The sequence below is a fragment of the Eptatretus burgeri genome, chromosome 12, assembly GCF_056783735.1.
Source record: "Eptatretus burgeri isolate ZD-2024b chromosome 12, Ebu_testis_v1, whole genome shotgun sequence".
NCBI classification, from domain to species: Eukaryota; Metazoa; Chordata; class Myxini; order Myxiniformes; family Myxinidae; genus Eptatretus; species Eptatretus burgeri.
Window position 1 is genome coordinate 34,559,372 of NC_140972.1, and position 14,903 is coordinate 34,574,274.

A 14,903-nucleotide genomic window follows, 5' to 3' on the forward strand; every position below is an offset into this window, starting at 1 on the left:
TATAATAAGAATATTAATGACAATCATGTAGAATAACAATAAAAACTTCCATTAACCGAAAACAGGTAATTCGGAACAACCTTGGCCCCGACAATCCTGGATAAAAAAAGTTCTACTAAATGTTTTTGAAGCTTTTCATTTCACGGAGGAATGTCCTGTGTTTTAATCATCCACAATATCCTGAATAATAGAAACCCATTTCTCAGTAAATCTTGAATTGTAAATCAAAGCAATTTTAAACTAAAAAGTGGAATTTGACATGAATGTATCATGGGTCCCTGTCGTGTCAGGATCTGAAAGTCCTTTTCCTTACCTCTCCTACCCTTCTTGTCTCCTGCTCCCCTTGTTATACATTCTGTGTGTTAGCTCTCAGACGAGTCTCGTCGGTGTCTACAAAAACCAAACAAAAACTAGAGGGGGAGCACTCGGTTGAGTGCAAAACCTCTGCCGCCAATACTGCCAGGTCACTCAAGTGAACCTGATATCCTATTCATTCAATTTGACGTCAACTGCTCACAGAGTTATAGTTTGCAACTTTCCCTTTTACTTTTAACTTTTACATACTCAATTCATTCGTCATAACTAGATTCCTTGAGACAGAAATTGATTTTACGTGGGTATATCCACCTGAAGTTCCAAAATCAGCCGCAATTATAATTTTGGCATGTTTTTTGTTGGAAATCACTTATAACATGTAGAAATGCAAAAAAAAAAAATCGAAATTTTGTTGAAAAAAAAGTTGCAAAATTTTTTTTCTCTAACTATTTTTTTTTGTGGGGGGGGGGGGGGGTTGGAAATCACTTAAAACATGTAGAAATGCAAAAAAACATTTTTTTTAATTGGCCGCCATATTGGATTTTGGACCAAGTCCAAAATCTAATGGCATGATCCTTGGACCAGACCTAACCCCCCACCAAGTTTCGTCGAAATCCGTCGAGGAGTTTTTTCCGTAATACTGTTCACAAACAAACAAACAAACAAACAGAAAGGGGTGAAAACAGTAACCTCCATCCATCTTCGAAGATGGCGGAGGTTAAAAAGGATATGCCTCTGCCCACATTAGATGTCAACCAAGCTGTTACGTTTGATCTCGATTAAAGGTCACATGAAAAAAAACTAGAACGGCACTTTCGAGAGCACACCGCCACGTTGAACAGTTTACGTTTTGTATCCCACGGATAGACTAGATCTTCATTCGGAACTGAACCAAAATCGAATCGGCTTGTTCTCGTCACCTACCCAACTCATCCACCACATTTTATCATTAACTCGTGCACAACTTTTTGAAATATCGTGCAATAAATCGTTTTTGGACCTATCTCTCAATGGTGGGGAATTAACCTATTTGGGGGAAACAACTTACTGCATCTCAAATATACAAACCTACCTCGATACAAAGATTACAGCTTGCAAATGGACTTGTGGCTGTTCTACACAACATCTCCCTGCAGTCTTTCAGTCTACTCCAAAATCACAAACCAATAAATTTCACATGAACATTCTACATCCATCCATCCATTGGGACCAGACTCTGTGGAGAGCATTGGTGCTGTTTCAGCAATCTCCTTGGCTATTGAACACCATCCTGGACAGGTCGCCACTCCGACACAGGACACCAGCAAGCTGGCACTCATTTTTGCCGACCTCGGAAGGATGACAAGCAGAGTCAACCCCACCTGGTATTAATTCAACAGCCGAGTGGGATTTGAACTCAGGATTCTCGGATCCCAAGCCCACCACCCTAACAATTAAGCCAACACCAGGCTGTACAACATTCTACAGTTCAACATAAATGGCATTCAAAGCAAAGTAACAGAACCCCAAAATGTCATCAACAAACAAAATAGACAAAGCACTCATTCAAGCGACCAAACTCAACAATGCTGCAAAATTCTCCCACATCTTCCCAAGCCACTCTCTCAGAAAGGAGTGAGTGACCAAGCAATCGAGGTGGGAGAGAGCTCCTTCCCCTCCTTACCCTCATCCACAAAAACACATTTTCCAATATCCGGATCTGGATTCGGATCTTCACCAAAATCGAATCGATTCGTCCTCCTCACACACCCAACCTGCTTACCAAATTTCATCTGAATCCATCCACAACTTTTTGAGCTATCCTGAATACACAAACAAACAGACAAACAAACAAGCCGGTAGGTGGACATGAGTAGTCAATCAAGTCGAATTTAGTCGTTTTTCAGCTGTTACTAGCCAACAAAAGCGTTCATAGCAACGGTTCTTTCTCACACATAACTCGGACATACCATGAACCTACCATACCAGTTTCATGTATATCTGACTCATAGTCTCTGAGATATAACGAACTTCGTTTTTTTATTGTTTTCGACCAGAGTTCATTCAAAGTCTATCTTCTCCGACAGTTTTCATAGGATCCGGCTGGAAATTTTTGACAATATGGCTGAATGTACTGTCCACAGTCGCTCGTGGCCCGATTTTTGATTTTCGGGAAAAAATTTTGAGATTTTTCTGAAAATTTCAAAGGTCCGTTGCTCGGCAACGGATGGGTCCATAGCAAAGGTTCTCATTTGCACACAACTAGGTCATGGTATGAACCTACCAACCAAGTTTCATCGAAATCGCTTTTGTATTGACGGAGCACTGGACCGAACAGACAGACATACAGACAGACAGACAAACAAACATAGACGGAAATACTGATAATAAGGGTAGAAGAGATAGACGAACCAAAATATGGGTAAAAACACAACCTCTGTCCATCGCAGATGGTGGAGGTAACGAGAAAACATCCCAAAACGCAAAGCCCATCTGCATCTGCTTTGCACCAGAACCAAACTTGATGAGAAAGACTGTTAAAAAAAAAAAAAAAAAAAAATGTACATTTTATTCAGTGTTCTCCACATTCACATAATTAAGGTTTGTAGAAGATTTGATGAGAAAAGCTCAATTGGTAAAATGTTATGACTTGGGCACACACTGAAGCTCAATGGTAAATTTACCCCATGCATCCTCTCCTGCTGCTCCATTCTTCCCCACACCCATTGTTTGTCCAAGTCTGCCTCCATGTTGGATTTCAACTCTGCTGTTGGTGTCGGTATGGTCTGTGTACATGTATATTTTGCCTTTTTTTAGTTTGTTTTTTTTCACTGTCAAGGCGTATCCACGTTTTTTCGACGTCTGAAGGAAAATGCCCTTCCTTCCCCTTCCCTCACACTTACCTCCTACCAAAGCCCCTCCACCCACCACAGACCTCTCTGGGTGGTGTCCAAAAAAACAAACCAAAAAAAAAAAAGGTAGCATGAAAACCACTTCCACAGTACTGCATTTCATTCGCCAGGAGTTATTTTTTGAGTTGACAGCCAGTCGGCTCGACTCGGAAGGGCAACTTGCCGAGTTAGAGTTTGGGAACCCAGTTAAAGTAGTGCACTATCATGGACACACAATAAAATTCCCTCTGTGGAAAAAAAAGAAGAAGCAATCATCATATCAATAACAACACCTATCAAACCTCTCAATAACACAGCATCATGTCAGCCCATCTCTCTCTTCAATCAGACACAACTTTTCAATGACCATATGCAGACGAGCTAACCATTGCTTCACAACAATCCAATTTAGTAAAGGCCAACATAGCAATACATCAACAATCTTGAAAATTGGCTCACACTGAATCGCATAACTGACATCTCCACTCAAATCCTCTGTAACCCTTCTCACCCCAGATGGACATTAATCCAAAGGACATCCAACCATTAACCTTTTCAATCAACAACTTATTGACAGATATCCAACATTACCAGGCATCTCCTTGGACACCGATATGATTTTTACAGAACACACAGACCAACACATTACCAATAAAATATTTACTGAATTGCGACGTGAGGAATGGGTTTCTCTTATTCAAGACATTGTAGATGGTAACAACACAGTACACATTCCTGTCAAATCAAAACCTTTAAAAACATTTACAAAATTTGGATAGGAAAAAGACATCAATTCATGAAAACCTGAAGTCAAAGTCTGATATTGTTCAAATTTACAAATGGAAATCACATTTTAAGAGAGGTTGCACCAAGAGATGGACCACTAAGCTTTTTTTAAAATTGTTGATATTTTAGACAGTTCCCTGGACTAAAGTTATATAATTTGAATGGAGAGGAGATTTTACTCACTTTATTCAAGAGAATTACAAAAAAAAAATAGACAAATTATTTTTTTTTTTTAATTACAAGTGATATTGTCTTTAAATAATAAAAGAGAGAATGGAACAATAAAGCCTGCTCCTGTTTTGAAGAGGGGTATGGTTGTCCATCAAATTGAACAACTATATTATCTACTTGATAGTCTTATAGTCTGGAGAGGCTAGGTTGTTTGATGTTGTTTTTTATATTTATTTGAATAATTAAATGATTATGCATAATCCCAAAATGCTCATCGACAACGCTATGGTCTAAAATGATAAGCAAGACAAGCAATTCACCATAATAAGATGCAACAATTGATCAATACTAACCTGAGCATCATCTGCAATTATATATCAAGTAAAATACGGGGGCACAGACGATGCAAGTAAATAAATAAATTAACAAGTACATCAAATGAATACATAAAATAAAATGAAAACCAAATACAATATAAGTAAATAACTCACCCTCCAGTGAGGATAGGAGAAACAACCCTCACAAACGGGGGGTCGAAAGGAAAGTTATCCTGCAACAGAGCAAAAAGTAAAGCTTAAGTGGCAATGCCAGATCTGGTTCAAAAAGGCAATTGCCAAAGGGTCTTACAGACGTAAGATGGTCAAGCAGCATTGACACAAAAAAAGCTCATTTTAACAAAAATGACAATGGCCTGATGACACAACCCTAACCTCATGCTGAAGAGATGCAACTTACCCTGAATGAAAAATTCATGGAAATGCAGCATTTTTCCTCTTTCTCCTTCAGAATCAGAAGATCACTGTGAAGAGCGCTATCTGGATCGACTCTGTGCACACGTCACTCAGTGTGACTTCAGTTTCCATGGAAAATGATGCAGTTAAAAAGACTGTGAACAAATCGGTTCTCGTAAATAAATATTCATGGCACTCACTTGAGAATTTTTACATTCCATTCATATAGACTGTCATTTACAAGTTCAACTGCATAGTTTCCTGAAAAAGACAGAGGTGGAAATGAAGATCTCATCACGTCATGAAAACATTCAATCGAAAACGAGGCAAGTAAAACAAAAAAACAAAAAAAAACATGCTCGTGCCACAGTGATCAGCATTTATCAAAACACGGCTTTTATCAACGAACCTCCCTTGAAGCTTGCAGACCTGTAGATATCCCTCAGCTCCTTCATGAGTCTGTCTGTAGCTTGCACCGACCCAGACACCGTTCCCTGTATGATCCACGATCCATAAGCAAAAAACAAACAAACACAAGACAAAGAAAAATGAACATGCTAGAAAAAGTAAGATGACAAAAATCAATATACGTGTAAAGCAATTTGTCATCAAATCAATATTTGTGTTCGTCTTGTAGTACAATGGATCTCAAACTGGAGTGTGCAACATCTGCTTCACCCTCCCTCCCCTACCCTTCCCATAACGTATCCCAAGAGAAGGTTTACAATCTATTTTTTTTATCCTGAACACATCATTGGACAAAGTCTGCTGCCATCGAGTCAGGGCATGGCCATCAAATTAAAATTTGAAGGTAATTTGAGACCTGCAAGGTGTAAAAAACCCCATAATATGGCAAATCCATACTCATAACAATGAAGACCCTGCACAAGATCGCATTCAAGAACTGTAGACTATAAGGTGTTTAATCAAATTTGTGAGGCAGTACAATTTACAATATTCAGTCAGAGTAGCTGCTGCATCTTTTTATTTTTATTACATATGGTACAGGTACATGTTTGGTTTGAGTGGGGGAGAGGGGTGAGTGAGGTGGAAGGGGGTGGCATGTCAAAATGCATTAATCACCCAGGCAACAATAGCATTCCTTTCCTGTAGTAATTCTCTGCAGACTACTGTAGTCAGACCTGTTACCAACCATAGTATATGAGAGTACAACTCTCATACTATAGTTCTAACAGTAGCATTTTTGCCTGGGAATAAAAGTACCAGAGACAAGAAGGGAGGGACAGTCTAAAAACAAAACAAAATTAAAATATATGAAGTCATCAGAATAAGGACCAAGTTGATGGTGAGTTGTCAGACATAGCTTGTACATTATATTGTACAAGTTATATTGACTTGTGTTAATCATAAAAAAAAAAAAAATCACTCATAGAGTGACACTTGGCAAAACAGAACAAAGTAGAAGGGCACTCGGTAAAGCGTATACCTCCGCCAGGTGAAACAGTTTACGTTATGTATCCCACTTTTGGGCTGAATCTGAACCAAAATCTAATCCATCCATCCATTGGCACCATCCTCTGTGCAGTGTTGGTGCTGCCGAAGCAGACTCCTTGGCGATTGGGCACAGTCTCTTTGGCCACTCCGCCACAGTATACCAGAATGCTGGCACTCATTTTGCTGACCTCAGAAGGATGACAGGCAGTCAACCCCACCTGGTATTAATTCAACAGCCAAGTGAGATTTGAACTCAGGATCCGAGGATACCAAGCTCACCACCCTACCCATTCAGCCAAAACCAGGCATAAAATCGAATATACTTGTTTTTGTCACCGAACCAACTCATCCACCGAGTTTTGTCATAACTCGTCCATAACTTTTTGAGATATCATTATATATATATATATATAAACAAATAAATAAATATAATATTTTATATATATGTATATATAGTTGCGGTTCTGCAAAACCGCATGCCTCAAAGGCAATGGCACCCAACATACAGTGATCCCCAGGCAGCTATTTCGTTAGTCTCCGTGCAGTTAGACCTCCCCCTCGTGTCCAATGGGTTAATGGGACAAAGTGCGTTGTGTGGGTCTTATAGCTACGTCTATTAACTATATATCTATCTCCTATTCTGATTTCTAATCAACCCTTTCCTTTTAGCCATGGTACAAGTCAAGCAAGCAAGCACACACGGCATGCAAAATGCGATTGAATAGCAAACACACCACGATGCCTCCCGTGGATTGGAACCACCACCACCAAACTCCCTCCAACAAGCTCACAACATACAAAACACACGCATGGTGCGCCATTATTTCATTCAAATCTGCATGCCAATTTCCAACGGCATCTCACCTTACTTCACCCCTTGCTCACCAAACTTCACCACTTCGACCACCAACACCACCCACACAGAGGAAAAATATTCACGCACCCCCTCGTACCTCTGCATCACCACAATTCGCCACGAAACAGAGGCGTGCTGCACAGCTCGGGCTGTAATCGGACCGTGTGATGCTGGGACGAGCAACGGATGTTAATAGCACCAACCGCATCTCGCCGGGAATGTCCCGGATGAACACGCGGGATTGATACGACCCTTGTCCAGTCGCCAGAACACGGCAAGACGGGTGGGGAAGAGGAGTCGCGAGAAGGGCGATCCAGGAATTTGGTACGGGGCCCGGGTGTGCATTTTGGCTCGTGAGAGGGGGCCCATGAGTGGCGGGTGTGCACTGCTATTCGGCAGTCAGACTGCACTTGGAGCACGTTCAGGGCCAGCGTGTCGGCTCATACCCGATGTTGAGTCAAGAGCCCCGAGCCATGTCGAGTCAGATGGGCGAATGAGATAGTTTCCGCCCCGGGAGCCTGGCACGGCGTGGCTTGGGCCGCTGTGGCCCAATAGAGAAGCGAGATTCAGGTCACAGCGCGTCGCGTTCGGGTCCCGCCCCAGGCTTATAAAAGAAACGCTTCGCCCGGGGAGGAGCGCTGAGCCGCTCGCTCTCGGCTTCGACCTCTTCTTCTCTGCTCTGCGTTGGCTGCTCGTTGCCTCTGTCCTTCGCTGGCTCTTCACTCGCGGTTGGTGTGTGACTGACACATGCTTATTCCTGAGGACCAGTGCAGAGCACACATTGCCACGAACCCCAACAAAGTGACTAAGCCGGAGATAACGCGACAACTCTCAAGGTGGGAATGCTCAAGCAGAGTGTCCCACAGAGGTACACGCTACACTCACAGACCTATGCACGACGAGGTTAGGGATCTGTCGCCTCACGCATCTTCTCTCCTCTCTTTACAAATCTCATCTCGTCCCCTTTGGACGCAAGAAAAAGAGCATCATCACTGAATCGCAATCCAATTTTCCGCTGGCAAGACACCGTACCCCCCCCCCATATTGCACTCCACCACACCTTAGACACCAGTATTTCTCCCTCCTACCTCTCCCTAAGCGTACTGGGCTGCGTTGGTCGGCCGATCACTCCAGGTATTGCGAGGAAGTTTGTCCTCATCTGCTCTCTTTCTTTCTGGCTATCTAATCGTGAGTGAGTGAGTGAGTGAGTGAGTGAGTGAGTGAGTGAGTGAGTGAGTGAGTGAGTGAGTGAGTGAGTGAGTGAGTGAGTGAGTGAGTGAGTGAGTGAGTGAGTGAGTGAGTGAGTGAGTGAGTGAGTGAGTGAGTGAGTGAGCGAGCGAGTGAGAGAGAGAGAGAGAGAGAGAGAGAGAGAGAGAGAGAGAGAGAGAGAGAGAGAGAGAGAGAGAGAGAGAGACGGCACCTGTCTAGTATAAGTTAAGGTTGAAGAAGTGATAATGGGATAATCCTGCTGTGTCTGCTTTTGTAAATTGCTTTCCTTTTGCCACACCCCACAAATTCCTTGCTATCCTCTGCTAAACATACCAATAAACACAATTTACCATGCCACATACCTTTCTCACTTGATTGTAAATAAATGCTTTGTATAGAAATGTTCCCAAATCGTTTTCGGCTTTTCCTTCATTGGCCCAGCATGGTTCGTATCCGAGCTTAGCCGGGACGTTATCCCCCAACAATCTGTTTTACAGCCGGTACATCCTTGGCAGTTAAGCTTGGCTGCATCTGATCCGGTTTGAACAAGGCGTACCGAGGGTGTGTCCCCTGGTAATGAAACCACGTGACATTTAGGTAAATGGTATCAAACGGAGGACCCCAAGTTACGTGGTTGAGTTATTGGCGTTTACGGTCGATAGCGAACCGCCGTGTCACGAAGTTACCAATGTGCGACAGCCTGCGATTCCGGAGAGTCTTGTGGGAACCAAAGATAGCTCCCCCCAACCTCCCCCCTTTTGATATTTTCGCCCCTGACCTGCAACAATATACACATATATATATACACACACACACACACACACACACACACACACACACACACACACACACACACACACACACACACACACACACACACACACACACACACACACACACACACACACACACACACACACACACACAATGAGCCTAGTGTGGCTCAGCGGTTAAGGCGGTGGCTTGGGATTCTTGGGGTCCTGTGTTCGAGCCCCACTGGCCACTGAGTTAGCATCAGGGGGGTTGACTCAGCCTGTCATCCTTCTGAAGGTCAGCGAAATGAGCACCAGTATACTGGTAATTATCCCTACAGGGTCGAAGGCGACTAAAGGGTTGGCGTCAGGAAGGGCACCCGGCCGTAAAAACATTGCCACAAGAAAGGGTACCATGATTGGAGCCGGCAAAAAGCTGACCCCTGCTCAGGGATTTAAAGGCTTTCAAATGGTGTGATGATGATGATATATACATATACAGTCGTCCCTCGCCATATCGCGGTTCACCTTTTGCGGTCTCACTGTATCGCGGATTTTTAACTCATACATATCTAATTTTATATCGCGGAATTTTCGCTATATCACAGGATTTTGCGGTATAAATGTATTTTTATATATTTATTATTTTTATGGAAAAATAAGCATTTTCCAGCCTAAAAAAAATTTAAAACGTAAAAAAATAAAAATAATAATTAAAACATATTAGAAGAAATAAAATACTGTACATAGTGTACAGTAGAAGAGCAGACAAAGTCGTGCGTATGGAAAACGCAGATGCGGCCGTTTCCACTTGCGCTAGTTTACCCACGTGAGATCGTACACGGCACGCTATTGGCTGATGGATGGGAGGTGACCAACAAGAGCATGGTGTTCTGTATCCTGGGTTCTGATTGGCTCAGAGACCGTAGCATAATTCTCTGCATCTCCCACGCATAGCATGCATTCAGCATCTCGCCTTGTCCATTTCACATCGACATGCGATCGCTACTCATAGTGTTACTCTGCGGTGTTGCGTTTGTGTGAATTATCTGTGAAAGTTTTTCATTTATTTCAACCCCTACAATGCCGCCCAAACGTTCTGCACCTTCTAAGGTATCTGGCACTGAACCTAAGCGGCAGAGGAAGATGCTAACCATCGTAGAAAAAGTGCAACTTCGACATGTTAAAGCAAGGAAGAAGCTTCGCTGCTGTAGGCCGCCATTACGAGTACCCATTAGAATTTTATATGTTGTTAAAATAGCATATGTTTAAGAGTGTAAAAAGTGTTTTCGAGTATAGGAAGTGTTTATAAGAGTATGGGAAAGGTTAATAAGAGTGTGGGAAAGGTTAATAAGAGTGTGGGGAGGGTCATAAAGCTTTAAAATATATATATATATATATATATATATATATATATAAATAATAAAATAAACATATGGTCACTACTTCGCGGATTTTCACTTATCGTGGGGGGGGGGGGGTTGGAACGTAACCCTCGCGATAAACGGGGGATTACTGTATACATATATCTATACATAGTACATATATAAAAAATAAATACATGTATATAGATAGATTGTTTTTGGCCCTTTCATTTTTTAAATTTTAGAAATTCATTTTATTAGGCCGATGTTGAATACTCTCAATTCTAGAAATTAGACCTATGTTGACCTTTTGACCTAAAAAAAAAATTGGTGTTTAATTAATTGACCTGATATGCAAATACTCTTCAAATTTCAAGTCAATCGGATGAAAATAGAGGATTTTAGAAATTAATAAAAGATGTTGACATTTGGCCTCAGGCATTTTACCCTCAAAAATAAATAGGATTCTGTTGGGAAGAGAGAACTTGCTTAAAGGAAGAAAAAAAAATCCCCATAGCCAATAGCACAGACTGTATTCCAATGGTGTCAGGAAACGCTGACAAAGAGGAAAATGTACAACTGGCTGGAAAAGACAGAACAGGACAAACGTCTGAACAGAACAGTGACTCCCCTTCATATTAAATATTAAATAAACCAATGTCACCCATAGGGTGACCCGTATCTTGCCAAAAGGTGACCACGTGTGACTTCTTTAAGGTCACACTGAGGTGAACAGAGCTGCTATCCACCAGGAGCGACTCCTTGAGGAATATCTGCCTACGAGAGATTCCGATGAGAATCGTTCTACAGAGTAACCATGAAAAATATGCGTTTGCCTCATAACGTCACTAAATGATGTCATAATGTCTCAAGCTTGACATATCTAGAAAGCACTCATCGAGGTGTGCAATTTGAGGTACTACACGATATGGTTCCTAAAACTTGAAAATTTGACCTTGGGGTCAAATATGTTTGACCTTAGGCGCTAACCATGAAGGTCAAGGCCAATCGCCACCAAAAATTAATCAGCTGAGCGCCAGACCATGAACTATATTCCCATGAAGTTTAAAGACGATCCGATCAAAATTACTCAAAAAATAAGGGTTTCGTCGACTCCCCTGATTTGCGACAAAGTGACCTTGACCTTTGACCTTCAAAATTTTATGTGCTGAAAGGGACCTCTATAGGCCTCTGATATGCGAAGTTACAAAACTTTCCAATGATACCTGTGCTCTGCAGAATGATTTATACATGATTACAGACAAAAAAAAAAAAACATGAAGGTCAAGGCCGATCGCCACCAAAAATTAATCAGCTGAGCGCCAGACCAGGAACTATATTCCCATGAAGTTTGAAGACGATCCGATCAAAATTACTCAAAAAATAAGGGTTTCGTCGACTCCCCTGATTTGCGACAAAGTGACCTTGACCTTTGACCTTGACCTTCAAATTTTTATGGGCTGAAAGGGACCTCTATAGGACTCTGATATGCGAAGTTCCAAAAATTTCCAATGACAACTGTGCTCTGCAGAGTGATTTATACGTGATTACAGACCAAAAAAAAAAATAAAAAAAACAACAAAAAAACATATAAAGGTCAAGGCCAATCGCCACCAAAAATTAATCAGCTGAGCGCCAGACCATGAACTATATTCCCATGAAGTTTGAAGACGATCCGATCAAAATTACTCAAAAAATAAGGGTTTCGTCGACTCCCCTTTGTGCCAGTGACCTTGACCTTTGACCTTCAAAATTTTGTGCACTGAAAGGACCTCTATAGGCCTCTGATATGCGAAGTTACAAAAATTTCCGATGATAACTGTGCTCTGCAGAATTTTTAATACGTGATTACAGACAAAAAAAACAAAAAAACATACAAGCTGACTAACATATCTTGCAAAAACTTCGTTTTGGCAAGATAAAAATACTTCAAGGCAATTTTAAAATTTGTTTACAAAAGTCTCAAGTCAAAGCACATTGGTGCTAAGAGTACATGCAGCAAGGGGAATGAATAAACAAGAAAAAAGGAGAGGAGGGGAGGAAAAAAAGTCACCTGCAAGGAAGAGGGTTTAGGTTGTCATCGACGAAACAGTCTCCCCCACCAGGCTTCCTGGTGAGGAGGGTTGTGAATATGGACACCCAGCAGGAAAAAAAACAAAACCTGTCAAATGGCGGAGGACCTCCTTGTGAAGCAACGGCTATCCATATCTGGTGCCCAACTGTGTCTGCAGATCTCCTCCTGCAGTTGGGCACCTCTTTCTCGGAAGTTGGTAGCAGGATTTGCACTTCGGCCACCGCAAAACACTTCATTCCGCAAAACATTAAAAAACGCAAAGAAAACTGAAACCCAATAAATTCAACTCCTGTGCAGCTGCCCTGGATGACGGGATTGGGGCAAAGCCTTTGGGACACCCATTCTTTGATGATCGGGGGAAAAGCACAGGGTAACCTTCCTGGGTCGCATTGCAGTGGTGTGTGTCGGGGTGGTGCTGTGGCGGTCCCTTCGGGTGGGTGCCTGGAATGTCCTATCCCATAGAGAAAATGATCACCCTTCACTGTTATCATCGAAGCTCAAGCGTTTCGACATCGGTATTGCAGCACTCTCTGAGGTTCGGACACCGGATTGCGGGGAGATAATGGTGGGTGGTTACAACTTCTATTGGTATGGTCACTGATGGTTACAATGCCTACGGAGTTGTTGTAGCTGTGTCCAACAAGCTGACTCCAATGATAATTGAGGTAACAGCAGTCAACAAGCGTATCATGAGACTGAGGATTCATCACTCCTTGGGTGTCATTTCCCTGGTCTCTGTATATGTTCCGACTGAAGCGAGTGATCTCACTGTGAAGAAGGAATTCTATGCCGCGCTCGAGGCTGTGGTTGATCAGTGCCCCAGGCGAGATACTCTTCTAGTCTTGAGGGATTTCAATGTATTAGCTGGCACTGGTAAGGATGGTTATGAGACACGTGTTGGTCCCCATGGGTATGGAACTGTGAAGTCATGGGCTTAGGGTGGCTGGTTCACGGTTTCAGCGCCCACAGGCTCATAATTGGACTTGGTATTCCAACGCTGGTGATGTAGCGAAGGATATTGACCATGTGCTCGTTGATGGTCGCTGGAGGACGATTCAGAACTGCAGGGTTTACCGGAGTGCTCAGTTCCTCAATACCGACTTGCAGGCTTGTTGTAGAAACTCTGAATTTTCAGCTTAAATCCAGGAGAATGGTACCATCCCAGCCGAGGCTAGATGTTGGCAATCTCAAGGATGAGAGGGTAGCTGAGGAGTTTGCAAACAGGCTGAGTGGGGATTTGGGTGGTCTGGGTGTTTTGGGAAATTCTGAAGAGTTGTGGAAGCCTTCAAGACTACCATCCTTGATGATGCCGGTGGACGTCTTGGAACCCACCATCAGGTGAAGAAAAACTTTGTCTCCCAAGGGACACTGGATACCGTAAGACCAGTATCGCAGGGCCAGGCTGAATGGCAGAGCTGAGCTGTTCAGGGAGTTGAGGCGTAAAACTGTGTATGCTCTGAGGGCGGAGAAGGAGGCCTATGTGCGAGGAATCTGTGAAGGGGTAGAGCATCACCTGTGGTCAAGTGATTTTCGTCCTGCTTACAGAGGAGTTTGTGCATTGCGTTCCACAAAGCCCGTCCCTCGGTGTATTGCAGTTAGAGCGGAGGGTGGTGGGCTCTTGACAGAGGAGTCCGAAGTGAAGGCCCGCTAGGCCAGTTACTTTGAGCGACTGTACCAGCCTGACCCACCAGCTGTGGAGTTGGACATTAGAGGTGTAACTATCCCTTTTGCAGACCTTCCAATCAACTATGAACAACCTTATTTTGTGGAAACACAGACTGCAGGGAACCAGCTGAAAGGGGGTAAAGCTCCTGTGATCTGTGGCATCCATGCTGAGCTTCAGGGCTGGTGGAAATGCTGTACTCATGTCAATGCTGCAGTTCTGTGCTCTGTTGAGAAAACAGGTATCATCCCAACTGAATGGAAGAGAGGCCATGTTGTCCCTCTCTGGAAAGGGAAGGGTGATCGCCAGAACTGCCACAACTACCAAGGGGTGAAGCTGCTCTCAGTGCCAGGTAAAGTGTTTGCTTGGATAATTATTGATAGGGTTCGCCACCATCTGCTTGAGCAACAGCGCCCAGAGCGGTCGGGCTTTACACCAGAGGTCAACGATTGACCGTATCCTTGCTCTTTCGGTCCTCACCAAACGCAGACGAATGTTTCAGCAGGAGCTGCTCGCAGCCTATGTTGATCGCCGCAAAATGCTCAATTCAGTGAATAGGGATGCCCTCTGGAGGATTCTTGGTCTTCGAGGTGTGCCACCAAAACTGATCAATATAATTTCTGAACTATACTTTGGTATTGAAAGTGTTGAGTTGTG

General features: G+C 43.0%; 1 protein-coding gene across 3 annotated transcripts in view; it reads right to left on the reverse strand.

Moving 5' to 3' along the window:
• UBE2Q1 (ubiquitin conjugating enzyme E2 Q1) overlaps positions 1-14,903 on the reverse strand; it is a 60,243-nt gene that overhangs the window by 15,985 nt on the left and 29,355 nt on the right. For all 3 annotated transcript variants that reach the window (XR_015050317.1, XM_085850101.1, XM_085850100.1), the window contains exons 7-10: positions 5,283-5,367; positions 5,074-5,134; positions 4,878-4,968; positions 4,634-4,692 (exon numbers count right to left, since the gene is read on the reverse strand). Coding sequence is in view for 2 of the 3 variants with exons in the window: in XM_085850101.1 (XP_085706227.1) it covers positions 4,634-4,692; positions 4,878-4,968; positions 5,074-5,134; positions 5,283-5,367 (296 nt within the window). In the remaining variant the exon portion in view is untranslated. The remainder of the gene's footprint in view (positions 1-4,633; positions 4,693-4,877; positions 4,969-5,073; positions 5,135-5,282; positions 5,368-14,903) is intronic.